At 41.8% G+C, this 18069-nt stretch overlaps 1 protein-coding gene across 2 annotated transcripts in view; it reads right to left on the minus strand.

Moving 5' to 3' along the window:
* Nucleotides 1-5720, minus strand: part of LOC106606823 (adhesion G protein-coupled receptor E5) — a 29296-nt gene extending 23576 nt beyond the window's left edge. The window contains exon 1 of one of the 2 annotated variants that reach the window (XM_045720052.1): nt 5332-5720. In XM_045720052.1, the coding sequence (XP_045576008.1) occupies nt 5332-5362 (31 nt within the window). In that variant the 5' untranslated portion in view covers nt 5363-5720. The remainder of the gene's footprint in view (nt 1-5331) is intronic. The other variant, XM_014203195.2, reaches the window with a different exon arrangement.
* Between the last annotated feature and the right edge of the window lie 12349 nt (nt 5721-18069).

Below are 18069 nucleotides of genomic sequence, written 5' to 3' on the forward strand. Positions count from 1 at the left end.
GGGAAGAGCGGGAGCAGACGTGACAGTAGCCCTCCCTCTTGGAACGCCACCCGGCGTCCCACCCGGCGTCCCCCTTGCATAGCTTTCAAGATGGCGCTGATAGAGATGGTCGCCGTGTTCATAGCTCCTTTTTATGTTATTTCTCACCTTATTAGCTCAGAACGTCCTTTGCATTATTACATACAGCCAGAAATAACTTTTGAATATTAGAGCGGCTGTAACTCACAACTCAGCATTTTTGCCAGAAATACAACTTTCCTGAATTTGATCCTTTGTTCTTACCCCCAAGGCAATTCCACTTATCCCAGTGACTGCTCCAGGATGGCACCAGTGGAGGTGTTAATACCACCCACTGCTTCCGAGTATATTACTCGCTAATGTTCAGTCCCTGGACAATGAAGTAGACAAGTTCAGGGCGAGGATCTCCTTCCATACTGTCCCCATCCATACAGCCAGCTGTACATCACGCAGACAGGAATAAAGAACTCCCCAGGAAAAAGAAAGGCAGAGGTGTATGATTAACTACTCATGGTATGATTGTGGTAATGTACAGGAACTCAAGTCCTTTTGTTCACCCGACCTAGAATTCCTCACAATCAAATGCAGTCTGCATTACCTCCAGAGAGAATTCTCTATGGTCATCATCACAGCCGTGAATATTCCCCCTCAAGCTGATACCATGATGGCTCTCAAGGAACTACACTGGACTTTGTGCAGACTGGAAACCGCATATCCTGAGGCCGCATTTATTGTAGCTGGGGACTTTAATAAAGCAAATCTGAGGAAAACACTACCGAAGTTTTATCAACACATCGTCTGCGTCACGCGAGCTTCAAAAACTCTCGACCATTGCTACTCTCCCTTCCGGGATGGCTACAAGGCCCTCCCCCGCCCAAATCAGATCACGCCTCCAGCCTGCTCCTCCCTTCCTATAGGCAGAAACTAAAACAGGAAGTAGCCGTGGTAAGGACTATTCAATGCTGGTCTGACCAATCGGAATCCATGCTTCAAGACTGTTTTGATCACACGGACTGAGATATGTTCTGGGTTGCTTCTGAGAATAACATTGACGTATACACTGACACGGTGACTGAGTTCACCAGGAAGTGCATAGGCGATGTTGTTCCCACTGTGACTATTAAAACTGTGGATAGATGGCAGGATTCTTGCAAAACCATTTTTTTTTTTGTTACATTTTTGTTACATTAATTTCATACATTATCATTATTATTATAATTTTTTTTTTGTACTGGCCCCCCGTGGGAATCGAACCCACAACCCTGGCGTTGCAAACACCATGCTCTACCAGCCACCGCATTTGACCACGGCAAGGTGACTGGGAATATAGCTGAGTACAAACAGTCCAGTTATGCCCTCCGTAAGGCATTCAAACAGGCAAAACGTCAGTACAGAAACAAATTGAAGTCTCAATTGAACAGCTCAGACACGACACCTATGTGGCAGGGACTCCAGACAATCACAGATTATAAAGTGAAAACCAGCCACCGGACAACGATGTCTTGCTACCTGACAAGCGAAACACCTTTGCCTGCTTCAAGGGAAACACAGCGCCGTGGACTGTAAGCTCTCGTTCTCTGTGGCCTACGTGAGTAAGACATTTAAGCATGCTAACCCTCGCAAGGCTGCCGGCCCAGACGGCATTCCTAGCCGCATCCTCAGAGCATGCACAGACCAGCTGGCTGGAGTGTTTACGGACATATTCAACCTCTCCCTATCCCAGTCTGTTGTCCCCACTTGCTTCAAGATGTCCACAATTGTTCCTGTACCCAAGAAAGCGAAGGTAACTGAACTAATTGACTATAGCCACGTAGCACTCACTTCTGTCATCATGAAGTGCTTTGAGAGGCTAGTTAAGGATCATACCTTACCCAACACCCTAGACCCACTGCAATTCGCATACCGCCTCAATAGCTCCACGGATGATGCAATCGCCATCACACTGCACACTGCCCTATCCCATCTGGACAATGACTTATGTAAGAATGCTGTTCATTGACTACAGCTCAACCTTCAACACCATAGTACCCTCCAAGCTCATCATTAAGCTCGGGGCCCTGGGTCTGAACCCCGCCCTGTGCAACTGGGTCCTGGACATCCTGATGGGCCGCCCCAGGTGGTGAATGGAGGCAACAACACCTCCAGTACGCTGATCCTCAACACAGGGGCACGACAAGGGTGCGTGATCAGCCCCCTTGTGTACTCACTGTTCACCCATGACTGCGTGGCCACGTTCGTCACGTTCGTTTGCAGACGACAAAACAGTGGTAGGCCTGATTACCAACATTGACGAGACAGCCTACAGGGAAAGGGGTGAGGGCCCTGGGGGAGTGGTGCCAGGAAAATACCCTGTCCATCAACTTCAACAAAACAAAGGAACTGATTGTGAACAGCAGAGGGAGCACGCCCCCATCCAGATTGACGGGACCTCAGTGGAGAAGGTGAAAAGCTTCAAGGTCCTTAGCACACACATCACTGACAATCTGAAATGGTCCACCCACACAGACAGTGTGGTGACAAAACGCGCAACAGCGCCTCTTCAACCTCAGGAGGCTGAAGAAATTTGGCTTGGCCCATAAGACCCTCACAAACTTTTACAGATGCACCATTGAGAGCATCCTGTCGGGCTGTATCACCGCTTGTTACGGCAACTGCACCGTCCGTGAAGACAGGGATCTCCAGAGGGTAGTGTGGTCTGCCCAATGTATTACCCGGGGCATACTGCCTGCATCCATCCAGAAGGCGAGGTAAGTACAGGTGCATCAAAGCTGTAACCGAGAGACTTAAAAACAGCTTCTATCTCAAGGCCATCAGACTGTTAAATAGTCACCACTAGCTGGCCACCGCCCAATACCCTGTCCTGAACTTGAATCACTGTCACTAGACGGCTACCACCCGGTTACTCTACCATGCACCTTAGAGGCTGCTGCCCTATGTACATATTCATGGAACACTGGTCACTTTAATAATGGAACACTGGTCACTTTACATACTGTTTTATATACATAAACTCCGTACTCCAACATTGCTCGTCCTAATATTTCTTAATTCCATTATTTTACTTTTTAGATTTGTGTGAATTGTTGTGTATTGTGAGATATTACTGCAAGCATTTCGCTACACCCCCAATAACATCTGCAAAAAATATGTACGCGAACAAAAACATTTAATTTTATTTGATATTTCTAAATTCTAAAGAATTTGACAGAAAAGGTTTCAGCCATTGAGACAATTAACTAAGCAAATGCACCTAAAGAGGGATAGTCACCTCACCTCAATTAGCCACCCCTTGCAAGGTGTTATCAAAGATTTCCTGTCTTCTTCACTGCAGCGAGAAATCACACTGAATGTTATAACCTTGCTGTGATGTCATGGCAACAAGGATATTTTTTTTTCTCTCAGAAAGTGCATGTGTGTGCATACGTGTGCGTGTTTTTGTGTGTGTGAGTGTGTGTGTGCATGCACATGTGTGAGTTTCAAAGACAATATGGGTGAGGGGGAGTGGGTGTGAGTGTTAGACTGTGGGGTACTTCAGGGGAGATCACAGAGTATAAATACCACTGTTAAAGGCTGAGGAACAGAGGGTCTCTTTAGAGAGAGGGACCCAGATTCTAGGATGAAGAATAGGGAGAGTGTCTCTCTCTCTGGCTGTCTCTCTGTCTACTGCTAATTCCTCTGAATGTGTTCCTTCAGGCTTTTAGTCCTCAGATTCCCATAAGTCATTCAGTGTTATGACAACGGTCTGTCCTTTAGGTTCCATTCAGTTCTGATGAGTGTCATTGTTTCCATATTAAGAGCTGTGTCCCTATTGCTCTGTCTTGCTCAATGAACCAGTAAAAAGTACTTGCTGATTTACTGGAAATAAGTTATAAACGCTAATGCCGTAAAAGTCATTCCACAAGGAAGCAAGACAGATCTATTAGCCACAAGTAAAATAGTTGCAATAAACTGAACAACTCAACAATTTCAACAGGCTATTAACAGGATTTTAAATGGATTCCAACCTTGGCACACACAATGGCACGTTGTCGTCTCAAATATCTCAAAAGGACTTGCTGTGCTCTCCCCCCACCTTATGTCTTAGAGATGTTCTCAAATGTTATGATTAAACCACTATATCATTAAACCTGCAATTACTGAGAAGAACGAAATACATTTCTGCTGTCATCTGACTCCTTTCAATACAAAGGATTAAAATAACTCACAGTGGTGTAAAGTAGTTAAGTAAAAATACTTTAAAGTACTACTTAAGTAGATTTTTGGTGTATCTGTACTTCACTATTTATATTTGACAACTTTTACTTTTAATTCACTATATTCCTAAAGAAAATAATGTACTTTTTACTCCACACATTTTCCTTGACACCCAAAAGAACTCGTTGCATTTTGAATGCTTAGCAGGACAGGAAAATGGTCCAATTTACACACTCATCACGAGAACACCCCTGGTCATCCCTACTGCCTGACGGACTCACTAAGCACAAATGCTTTGTTTGTACATGATGTCTGAGTGTTGGAGTGTGTCCCTGGCTAACCATACATTTTTAAAACAAGAAAATTGTGCTGTCTGGTTTGCATAATATAAGGAATATGAAAGGATATATACTTTTACTGTTGATACTTAAGTATATTTTTTCAATTACATTTACTTTTGATAAATAAGTACATTTAAAACCAAATACTTTTAGACTTTTACTCAAGTAGTATTTTACTGCGTAATTTTACTTGAGAAATGTTCTATTAAGGTACCTTTAGTTTTCCTTAAGTATGACAATTGGGTACTTTTTCCACCACTGATAACTCAACCATTCCGCTTTACTTAATAACATTTTTCAGTTGTTCCTAAATGTAGTTTCAGTTCATGTCAGAAATTATGTCTAATGCAATCTGAGAGTAGCCTGGTCCCAGATCTGTTTGTGTCTGGCATGTGACCATGACCATAGAGGTTGGCAAGACAGTAAGAACAGATCTTGGAGCAGGCTAAGCTGAGAGGTGTTCAACCCTGTAGTGACCTCCTGTGGGACCCTGATCATAATGACCTGCCAATGAATTTGCACAGTAGCATTTCAGGCAAATCCTAATTTAAGTCAAATGATCACTTAGTTATGCTTTGATATCAATGGGAGACTAAGTGAAAATTCAATTCAAGTTAGGATTTGCCTCTTCAAGTTCAACATCCACGTCTTTTACTCTTCATCTAACCATCCCCGATCAAACATAAACACTCTCTGATTTAGTGCTTTCTCTCCCAAACACACAACCTTCTCCATGGCAACATGACTTCTGTGTAAACAGTTTACAAAAATGACTCACCCAGAATCAGGAGATGCACTCTGCCTGTCATGGTGAAGAAGAATCTCACTATCTCTTCTATGAGAATCACAACGCACAAGATTAGACCAGGGCTGAAACTCTATTCAAAAGTGTGATAAAGATCCGTCTTCTCTTCTTCTCAGGAGTTTCTCCAAACTTCTCAGGGTTGTTTTACTGAAGATAAATGGCACCCGTATCCATCAACTCAGTCAAGCTTCTGTCTAGTAGACTGAGTTCTGCTGACATCACCAAATGAGAGATAAAATGACAAGTAGTCACTGTGCTCTCATCACTTGCCTAGAACTCTCTGTCTCTGACTCGCTCTCCTTCTCTTCCACCCTGTGTGGTGGTCTGGGCTGTGTCTGGCTCACTGACATACTAAGAGGTTTCTGGGCAGAGTTTCAGTTGAGCCGCTGCTGTTGAGTCACGCCCCTGAGACAGTGAGGGAGGGTAATGCGGTTGGAGGACGAGGAGGGAGGTTTAGCAACTGCTGCTGTTTAATTATAATTTTTTTGATCTCTGCTCTTTAGGGTTACATGACAACAACACGACCTAAACTGGCCTCTCTCTCTTTCTCTCTTTCTCTCTCTCTCTCTCCAATTTAAGGGGCTTTATTGGCAAGGGAAACATTTGTTTACATTGCCAAAGCAAGTGAAATAAGTGTGTACTCACTGTTTAGGGCCAAATAGCATTCTAGTTGGCTCTGTTTTTTTTGTTCATTCTTTCCAATGTGTCAAGTAATTATATTTTTGTTGTCTCATGGTTTGGTTGGGTCTAATTGTGTTGCTGTCCTGGGGCTCTGTGGGGTCTGTTTGTGAACAGAGCCCCAGGACCAGTTTGCTTAGGGGACTCTTCTCCAGGTTCATCTCTCTGTAGGTGATGGCTTTGTTATGGAAGGTTTGGGAATTGCTTCCTTTTAGGTGGTCCTCTCTCTCTCTCTCTCTCTCTCTCTCTCTCTCTCTCTCTATGTCTTTCTTTCTATCTACAACCTTGTTTTCCACTTCACTCTATCAAACTGTATGGCCTAAATTTAATCAGACATTAAGGAGTCTGGGTTGTGAGACTGTTCATTGTTATACAGAACACTGCTTGGACACACTCCCATAGGCTGTGGTTGTCTATTAATGGTGGTGATGACAAATATATGGTTGTCTCCTTTTCGTCTTTGAGCAGATGGCATCTGTTCATACTGATAACAATGTAACAATGTAGTGTAATATACAAAACTCCCAGTGGAATCCACTAACAATGGAAATTAAAAACAAGTCATTTTCTTTCTGGGAACTGTGCGTAAATCAAATCTTTCAATTTAAAGTAAAAAAAATATTTATATATTATATATTTTAAAGTTTTTTTTTTGTAAGTATAGGACTGCAGAATTTAGCTTTTGAATGACAGAAAACTGAATAGTCATCCACCCAAGCCACAGGATTACCACAGGTTTAGAACGTGTGGTTTATTTGGTCCACACAGAAAATGCACATTCAACATTTTACTCAAAGGAACAATATCATCATCGTTGCTTTTGTGTCACAATCATAATCAATTTCTTTAGGATTTTAACTTTTAATGCCACTATTCTATTTCTTAAACATTCGTTGTCATACTGTAACACATCGTCAACAGTATATCAATTGTACTTCTGCTCCTCTTGCTAGTACAGTTATTATTTGTCTTAGAAGAGGAAGAAGGAGTGCTGAGAGCAAAGAAGCCGAGTGCAACGTGGCGTTTCTGACAACGTTATAGAGACACGGTGTTCTTTTTGGTTATGGTGTTGTCAACACCTTCTTAGTGGCAGACGTCACCACTGTAGGCACTTAATTTGATCACAGGAAATGCGGTTGAGGAAATACAGATGAGCTTTGTAATTTACATAAATTCATTGAAAACCCACACTAACACACGGTTATATTAACAGTATTCCACTTTTCATGTAGCCTCATTTTTGACCAACCTATAAGGGCACAGGGCAAGACCCAGATGCAGACACGGGAGGCAGATGGTTCGAGTCTCAGATTTTTATTAGTTTCCAAGGGGCAGGCAAGAGAATGGTCATGGACTGGCAAAAATATCACAACAAGGTCAGAGTCCAGGAGGTACAGAGTGGCAGGCAGGCTCGAGGTCAGGGCAGGCAGTATGGTCAGGCAGGCGGGTTCAGAGTCAGGGCATGCAAGGGTCAAAACCGGGAGGACTAGCAAAAGAGAGAATAGAAAAAGCAGGAGCACGGGAAATACACACTGGTTGACTTGACAAGACGAACTGGCACAGAGAGACAGGAAACACAGGGATAAATACACTGGGGAAAATAAGCGACACTTGGAGGGGGTGGAGACAATCACAGATCAGGGTGTGACACAGCCTAACCACCAATCAAGCAACATAATGGACTAAATCCTGTTGCTACAGGATTATTTTACATCTTATCCAGAGCAATTTACAGTAGTGAGTGGATATTTTTTTTTACTCTTATCCAGTACTGGTCCCCGTGCGAATCGAACACACAACACTGGCATGGCAAACACCATGCTCTACCAGCTGAGCCAGAGCCTCACAATACAGGTCAAATGAAGATCCTAAACCTGTAAGAAGGGTTTTACAAATGTAATTATTGTTATTTTGACATTGAATTATACACTGAGTTTAGTACGATACGCAAAAATACTTTATATTGATTTATCAATAATGGCTGGTGATGCCAGAAAGGCTTTTGACCTTCTTGAATGGCCTTTTCTATTCACAACTTTAGAAGCTTTGAACTTTCCAGCTAAAATAATACATCTAATAAAAAATATTATATAAATGTCCTAATGCGAAAATATTCACAAATAATACATAATTGGATGAAATTGCTTTAGAAAGGGGCACAAAACAGGGATGTCCTCTTATTTGCAGACGATATCCTGATATATTGAAAAATTCAACGTTTTTCATCTTCCAGTCTGTGAGAGAGAGAGATAGAGAGAGAGGCCATGACAGCATTAAAAGCAATTTTGGATTGACCAATGTAGATATTTTCAAATACATGCAACTTAAAACATTTATATTACAGAATATTTTGGACATCAGAGTAATGTTGAGGGAATCCTATTTGTGTGAGAGAACTATATTTATATGATATACAAAACCTTGCAGAGAGCCTATCCAATCTCTTTAAAAAAAAAAAAGTAAACTATTGAAACCAAGACTTAAAAAGAACTGATGTTGGCACAAGATGGAGGAAATATTGGAACATAACTAACAAAATTACAGTTAACAAAAATGTATGCTTAATCCAGTATAAACTAATGTATAGAATGTATTATACAAGAGACAACTTTCACAAATTCTACAGCTCAATGGCAGAGTCATGTAAAACTAACAATGACTCAATAATACATTGACTCAATAATACATGCCTTCTGGGAATGCTCTAAAGTCCAAAAGTTTTCCGTCTGTCTACATATTTCAAGACATGGCATATGAGGGTACAATGAGATACCCAATGGGTTGGACTATACTTTTTTTGTCAATCATCTTGAAAAAAACGTATATTTAAAAACTGGAAATCAACCGATCCTCCATTGTTAACACAATGGAAAGGTCAAATGCTTTATTATTTAAATGTTGAAAGTGCGTGGGCGACGGAGAGAAACAAAGTGGTGCAGTTTGAGGCCATGTGGTAGAGAGTGATGCGGCGCTGGAGATGGGGGTGTGAGCATGTTTGTCTGGGCAGGTGTGATGTAGTTGATGTTTTGTAATGTTGTTGTTTGTATGTGTATGTTTTGTATTGTAAAAAATGTAAAAACGTACCAAAAAAAATATTTTACATACCTTCCTAATCTTGAGTTGCACCCCGTTTTGTTCTCAGAACAGCCTCAATTCGTCAGGGCATGGACTCTACGATGTGTTGAAAGCTTTCGACAGGGATGCTGGCCAATCTTGACCCAATGCTTGGCCCACAGTTGGGTCAAGTTGGCTGGATGTCCTTTGGGTGGTGGACCATTCTTGATACACACAGGAAACGAATCAGTGTGAAAAACCCAGCAGCATTGCAGCTCTTGACACATTCTAACTGGTGCACCTGGCACCTACTACCGTACCCCATTCAAAGGCACATAAATCTTTTGTCTTGCCCATTCACCTTCTGAATGACACACATAAACAATCCATGTCTCAATTGTTTCAAGGCCTAAAATCATTCATGAACCTGTCTCCTCCCCTTCATCTACACTGATTGAAGTGGATTTAACAGGTGGCATCAATAAGGGAGCATAGCTTTCACCTGGTCAGTCTATGTCATAGAAAGAGCAGGTGTTCCTAATGTATTGTCCATTCAGTGTATATACTAACTAATGCTAATGGGTCCTTACCTCCCATTTTATAATCCTTAGCACCCAATAAATGTATACAGGGTCTGTTCATACAAGTATAGCTCTGTCTTATTTGGGTCAGAAGCCCAGAAGCCAGCTGCACCAATGTGTCGGAGGAAACACTGTACACCTGGCAACCTGGTCAGCTTGCACTGAGCCCGGCCCGCCACAGGAGTCGCTAGTGCGCGATGAAACAAGGATATCCCTGCCGGCCAAACCCTCCCTAACCCGGACGATGCTGGGCCAATTGTGCGCCGCCCCACGGGCCTCCCGGTCGTGGCCGGCTGCGACAGAGCCTGGGCTCAAATCCAGAATATCTGGGGGCACAGCTAGCACTGCGATGCAGTGCCTTAGACCACTGCGCCACCCGGGAGGCCTTCAACCACAAATTTCACCCTGTCATTGGATTTAGGTTAAAAGATAGGTGAAAAAAACTAAATTCCCTTCCGTTGATTAATCTTTGCAAACCTAATCAGTTTTTTTGGTTGAAATGACATGGAAACAGCGTTGATTCAACCAGTTTTTCCACAGTGGGTAAGTGGTTTGTCACTGATCTTGGAGTGGTTTTTATGGGTCAATGTACATTCACTTCACAGACCAGTTTATTCTGTCCCAAAGTTCCTCCTCTAGCCATTCAACACACACAATTCCACACAGTCCCGTTATATGCTAGCGAGCCAATCACAGGCCAATAGATATGATCTTGGCATGGTTCCAGCTTATCCTGTTGTCTCCTCACCCCTTCTCCTGTTCATGCAGATGATGAACATATTAGACAAATGTTTGGGCTTTATTTCAGATCTATTTGTTTTTTATTGTGTTTCTTCTAAAGGCTCAAACAATCGAGACAGCCGTCAAACATGGGCTGCCTGTCTCAACTACTTCCTGACCTGGACTAGACCAGAGGCCTGACTGGAGCCGGAGCAGCATGTGTAGAGGAAAGGGTTGTATTCACTAGGGCACACCCCATGAAAACGTTTTGCGATCGGAAAATGAAAACAAGTGTTTTTGACCCACATAGTCACATAAAATATAAAGAATATGACATACTGTTCGAATAACATACACAAACTGTTTTAGATTGAACAGAATCAATCAAAAGTCATTACAAGATAACAAAATGATCTAATATCTAGTGTAGATCATCTCTTCACAGCTCGCTCTGTGACTTCCTTGCTCTCTTACTTTACGCCAGCCTTTTATAAAGCAGAATATATTTAACTCAACCCTGAAAACCACCCTCTCATAACCACATCCCCTTTTAAAACACAAGCTGTTGCTCTGCAACCAATAAACTGTTGCGTTGCGAACATAAACAGAACTGTTGCATCATGTCAAGCATTATAGCAGCACAGCCATATAGCTGATATACTGCACTGCATAGATTATTATGTTTTGATGACTTTCTTGATGGAAAAATATCTTAAAATGAGAGCACCTTGCCTGTCCACAATGGAAAGTGGCACTCTAACACCAGTCTGATGTTGTTGACCCCAGCTTCAGAATTTTCACTAGTGTGTGAACAACGTGGTACTGTTGGCTATACAGTATGTAGGCAAAAGGGTACCGACCCTGGTCCCACTGTTAACCAGCCCCTGAATAGATAGCCTGGTCCCAGATCTGTTTGTGCCAATAGCGTGACAATGACCATAGGGGTTGGCAAGACAGCGCAAACAGATCTGGGACCTGGCTATTGAATAGATACCCTGATGGTGACATCATAGGTTTCATTTCCTTTCAGCTGTTTTAGGAACGCTGTAAAATCTGCTGCTTCCTGTGTCAGGGTATGGATAGTGAGGTAGAGAGATGTTGGTGAGGTATTTAAAAACAAACTTTTCAACAAAATCTTCTCATTGTATGAGAAGGCAAAGAGGCCTGTCCTATTTGTGGCTGAGCAAACTTTTCTGTTCGGAAATCATGATTTACATTTTTTTATTTATAGAATTTTAACAATTGCATTGAGTCTCTTTCACCCACTCTCTCCATCTAACCACTCACCCCTCCCTCCTCCTCCTCCTCATCTCTCTTTTCCCTTCAGCCTTCAACGTCATTGCAACGGTTGGAGTGGTAGGCCTCTATTAGAGTCCTGTCATTTGTTTTTATCTGCCAACACCACTTCCCTCAGACACCATTTATAGGAGCCATAATGTATTCACTTGTCCAGGCATCTTGGTTAGACATTTACAAACCTCGCCATGTAACTCTGTGTTGTTGTTTTTGTCGCACTGCTTTGCTTTATCTTGGCCGGGCCGCAGTTGTAAATAAGAACTTGTTCTCAACTGGCCTACCTGGTTAAATAAAGGTTAAATAAAAAATGTAAAAATGAGATGGGAAACCTGGGATATTTTGAAAGGATAGTATGAGGCAGTATGGCTATAGGTTACATATAGTATGACACGCAGTATGGCTATAGGTTACATATGGTATGACACGCAGTATGGCTATAGGTTACATATGGTATGACACGCAGTATGGCTATAGGTTACATATGGTATGACACGCAGTATGGCTATAGGTTACATATGGTATGACACGCAGTATGGCTATAGTTTACGTATAGTAGGACAGGCAGTATGGCTATAGGTTACATATAGTATGACATGCAGTATGGCTATAGGTTACATATGGTATGACACGCAGTATGGCTTTAGTTTACGTATAGTAGGACAGGCAGTATGGCTAAAGGTTACATATGGTATGACACGCAGTATGGCTATAGTTTACGTATAGTAGGACAGGCAGTATGGCTATAGGTTACATATAGTATGGCAGGCAGTATGGCTATAGGTTACGTATAGTAGGACAGGCAGTATGGCTATAGGTTAAAAATTGAATTTTATTTGTCACATACACATGGTTAGCAGATGTTAATGCGAGTGTAGCGAAATGCTTGTGCTTCTAGTTCCGACAATGCAGTAATATCCAACGACTAATGTAACCTAACAATTTCACAATTACCTTTTACACACAAGTGTAAAGGAATGAATAAGAATATGTACATTAAAAAAATATATGAATGAGTGATGGTGTAGAACGGCATAGGCAAGATGCAGTGGATGGTATAGAGTACAGTATATACATATGAGATGAGTAGTGTAGGATATGTAAACATATAAAAGTGGCATTGTTTAAAGTGGCTAGTGATACATTACATCAAGATGGCAAGATGCAGTGGATGGTATACAGTACAGTATATACATATGAGATGAGTAATGTAGGGTATGTAAACATTATATGAAGTGGCCTTGTTTAAAGTGGCTAGTGATACATTTATTACATCCATTTTTCCATGATTAAAATGGCTGGAGTTGAGTCAGTATGTTGGCAGCAGCCACTCAATGTTAGTGAGGGCTGTTTATCAGTCTGATGGCCTTGAGATAGAAGCTGTTTTTCAGTCTCTCAGTCCCCGCTTTGATGCACCTGTCCTGACCTCGCCTTCTCGATGATAGCGGGGTGAACAGGCAGTGGCTTGGGTGGTTGTTGTCCTTGATGATCTTTTTGGCCTTCCTGTGACATCGGGTGGTGTAGGTGTCCTGGAGGGCAGGTAGTTTGCCCCCGGTGATGCGTTGTGCAGACCTCACTACCCTCTGGAGAGCCTTACGGTTATGGGCGGAAAAGTTGCCGTATCAGGCTGTGATACAGCCCGACAGGATGCTCTCGATTGTGCATCTGTAAAAGTTTGTGAGTGTTTTTGGCCTCCTGCGGGGACATGGGGCCTGGGATTAAAAATAAAATAAATAAGTAAATACAATATGAATATAGGACAAAACACACATCACAACAAGAGACAACACAACACTACATAAAGAGAGATTTAAGACAACAACATAGCAAGGCAGCAACACAACATGACAACACAGCATGGTAGCAACACAATAACAACATGGTAGCAACACAACATGATAACATGGTAGCAACACAGCATGTTAGCAGCACAAAATATGGTGCAAACATTATTGGGCACAGACAACAGCACAAAGGGCAAGAAGGTAGAGACCACAATACATCACACAAAGCAGCCACAACTGTCACTAAGAGTGTCCATTATTGAGTCTTTGAATGAAGAGATTGAGATAAAATTGTCCAGTTTGAGTGTTTGTTGCAGCTCGTTCCAGTCACTAGATGCAGCGAACTGAAAAGAGGAGCGACCCAGGGATGTGTGTGCTTTGGGGACCTTCAACAGAATGTGACTGGCAGAACAGGTGTTGTATGTGGAGGATGAGGGCTGCAGTAGGTATCTCAGATAGGGGGGAGTGAGGCTTAAGAGAGTTTTATAAATAAGCATCAACCAGTGGGTCTTGCGACAGGTATACAGAGATGACCAGTTTACAGAGGGTATAGAGTGCAGTGATGTGTCCTATAAGGAGCATTGGTGACAAATCTGATGGCCGAATGGTAAAGAACATCTAGTCGTTCGAGAGCACCCTTAACTGCCGATCTATAAATTATGTCTCTGTAATCTAGCATGGGAAGGATGGTCATCTGAATCAGGGTTAGTTTGGCAGCTGGGGTGAAAGAGGAGTGATTACGATAGAGGAAACCAAGTCTAGATTTAACTTTAGCCTGCAGCTTTGATATGTGCTGAGAGAAGGACAGTGCACCGTCTAGCCATATTCCCAAATAGTTGTATGAGGTGACTACCTCAAGCGCTAAACCCTCAGAGGTAGTAATCACACCTGTGGGAAGAGGGGCATTTCTCGTCCCCAACCACATTACCTTTGTTTTGGAGGTGTTCAGAACAAGGTAAGGGTAGAGAAAGCTTGTTGGACACTAAGAAAGCTTAGTGCATTTAACACAAAATCTGGGGAGGGGCCAGCTGAGTACAAGACTATCATCTGCATATAAATGGATGAGAGAGCTTCCTACTGCCTGGGCTATGTTGTTGATGTAAATTTAGAAGAGCGTGGGGCCTAGGATCGAGCCTTGGGGTTATACTTATAGTATAACAGGCAGTATGGCTATAGGTTACTTATAGTATGACAGACAGTATATAGAACAACACCAGTGTCTGTTCACATTGAGCTGTGAGTTTAGAAGTACTGTATTCGGTAACTGACACAGACAGCTGTGTTTAAACAATAGGCACACACACACAAACATGGTTTTCTCTTGGACTTTATCCACCCTCCCACACAGGACAGTGTGCTGAGAGATTGAGTGGGTCAACTATTGTATCTCTCTGTCTGTTTCTGGACTTTGTTTTACAAAGTGAGACAGAAGATGAACTCAGAACATATCATGTGTCAGAACACAGAAAATGAGTCAGAACATAAAGTGTGGCAAACATTCATGAAGAACAATGACTGATGGTTAAAGTAGATAATTAGCTAAAATGCTAAAGTTGTCCTTGATGTGATTCGAACACGCAATCTTTGATTTGCTAGATGTTCGTGTTATACGCCCACCAATCCACTCCGAACAAACACTCTCCTTTCAATTTTGCCTCAAGTGACCTTCTGTCTTATACAACCATACGGAACATAACATATTATACTAATTTGAGTTTCCCGGATTTACTTTTACCATGTTATACGTCTAGTCTATGAGACCAGGCTGGAATTCATGGTTACTAGTTGGCACAGCCCAGTCCTAGCTCAGACTGCAATGTTGACTGGTTTTATGGATGAGCATGCTCTGTAAAACAAACAATATTGTAGCAAGTTTGCTTGAGGATTGTGGGTAATTGAGAATTCCTGTACATTATTTCACTAAGCTTTGTACATGTAATGTTGGTCCTTTTTTATTCTGACTGTATTACTTTCTAAAATCCATATATGAAATATAGTATTAATCTTCCTTATGAATTCATTTTTCTCTGCTCAATAAGTGTCAGAGGACATTTCCTAGTGTGGGGACTTTCTATGTGGACTTCAACCGAACTGTCACACCTGACCAGTAAAAGGGGTTGTTTGTTATTGTAGTTTGGTCAGGGCGTGGCAGGGGGTGTTTGTTTAGAGTGTTTCGGGGTTTGTTGGGCTATGTTCTATGTCAGTATACTTCTATGTTTATCTAGTATGTCTAGTTCTATGTTTATGTAATTGGGTTGACCTTCAATTGCAAGCAGCTGCTCCTTGTTGCTTCTAATTGAAGGTCCTATTTAAGAGGGGTGTTTTATTCTATGGGATTTGTGGGTAGTTGTTCCGTGTGTAGCTATGTGCCTCACAGGACTGGTTTTCATCGTTGTTTTTGTGTTACGTTTTGGTTTTCTTCAATATTAAAGATGATGAGCATACACATTCCCGCTGCGTTTTGGTCCATTCCTTACGACGAATGTGACAAGAACAGAGGCCAGTAACTTACAGGAAGTTGAACTTCTGAAGGTGTTGATGGGAGGATGTGAGTTCTCTACGTGTGAGATTCTGTAAATTTAAACCAATAACCTACGACCGGGTTAATGGAAACATGAAATGCTGCAACAATTTTATAAATGCTGACAGACAATTTGACAATTTGTTCGTCTGACAAGGTGGAATCTTTTTGTGTCTGTAAAACAAATTTTGCGAGAAATGGCAGTGTAAATGCCTTTGTGCGCAAATATTGATATAATAACCATCTCAAAGTAAATTTGTAGTCACACAATGGTACAGTATGTTGTGTGGTCCTCCCACTATGACTTGAAAAAGAATACAGTTTATTAGGCTACAGATAAAGTAAGTTATGAACTTCACAGGGGGGTGAAAGTAGAAGGTGATGACCTTGATGCTCCTTTCCAATAGATATCCAGGGTATTATTCTAATGACATGATCGATGCTTAGCTGCCGTTTGACAGATAAAATATTGGTTTTACCATTATAAACTCATAATGTAGGTACCTTATCCACACTGTATCTGCGAGCTGTTCACTAGAGCGCATGTGTTTTGCATTCGTCACATGGGAATTTATTTTTATGTGCGCTACGTCATCACGCACAGCCTTTTATCCACAAAAAGTCTGTTGGATGGAAACTCATCTCTGGAAAATGGCATGTTGGTTTATGAAGATTTCAGAATAGTTGCATGACAATCTGTTGCAAATTCTATGGAAACCTAGCTACTGTCACACTCTTTTGGCAACTTCCTCATCTTCATGCAGCCTTTTTTAAACCACTAACACCTCACCATCATCATCAGCTCTGCCATACCAACACTCCCAAAGCTCTGCGTGATTGAGTAATGACTGATTGTGTAATGTTTCTTTGCTCATAACTCAATCTGTCTGCCTCTGGAAGTTGTGCAACACCAACAATATGAACAACATGGGGTAACACTTCAATTTAAAGGGTCCTTGTTACAGTGTAATTACATGTCTAATTACACTAACAGTGTTGCTAACTGTAACAACTCATAGTTACAGTGTAATAACATGTAACTGGTAGTAATTGAGGTATGTTATTACCAAGGTGTAACAATGAATGCGTGTTACAAATGGGCAGGTTTCCACTAAATTCACCAACGTAGTGTTTCGCTTCTTCTCAGCTGCATACAGTTACAACTGTCACAAAGGTTGTGATCCCTCGTGGATGCGCTGGGTGTCTGAGAGATTATAGCCTATGCTCAATAGGCTCTAATTACTTATCCTTGAATGCGCACTGTTCAAACGATATCTCCACACAGTGTTGTTGCTAGCACTTGCCCCCAAAATAAAGTGTACCAATTGGGTTAACTTGGTTGAGCTGACAAAAACAGATCCGTAGGTCAACCTCACTGACTGGGATCTAATATGGGTGGCATCCCAGATGTGGAAAAATACACTATTTCAAAGCATAGTACATGCTTTGGGCAGCAGGGTAGCCTAGAGTGTTAGACTAGTAAAAGGTTGCAAGTTCAAATCCCCGAGCTGACAAGGTACAAATCTGTTGTTCTGCCCCCGAACAAGGCAGTTAACCCACCGTTCCTAGGCCGTCATTGAAAATAAGAATTTGTTCTTAACTGACCTGCCTAGTTAAATAAAGGTGAAGAAAAAAATGTAATATTTGCCTAAGTACAATGTAATTACTAGTTGTTACACAGGATATAGCTAGTTAAAAGTGTAAAAGTGTATCTTGAGGGTTACTTGTAGTTAATGTGCACTTATACAGTACATAACCCATCTTGACAACCTGGCCCTCATTTTAAAGCTTCTGGTAGTTTCACTTTATTTCGCAATAAGGTACAGAAATTAAGTGAAACTTCCAGAAGCTGTAAAATGAGGGCCAAGTTGTCAGAATGCAGTGACATTTGAAATGTGTTTTTCCTCATCTGGGATGACCAAGTTAGTTTACCCAGTTGGTACACTTTATTTTGGTGGCAAGTGCTAGCAATAACATTGCGTGGAGATATTTTTTCAACATTGCACATTCATGGGTAAGTAATTGGAGCCTATTTAGCATAATCTCCCGGACACCCAGCGCATCCACGAGGGGTCACAAC

This window comes from Salmo salar, chromosome ssa06 (genome assembly GCF_905237065.1).
Source record: "Salmo salar chromosome ssa06, Ssal_v3.1, whole genome shotgun sequence".
Taxonomy (NCBI): Eukaryota; Metazoa; Chordata; class Actinopteri; order Salmoniformes; family Salmonidae; genus Salmo; species Salmo salar.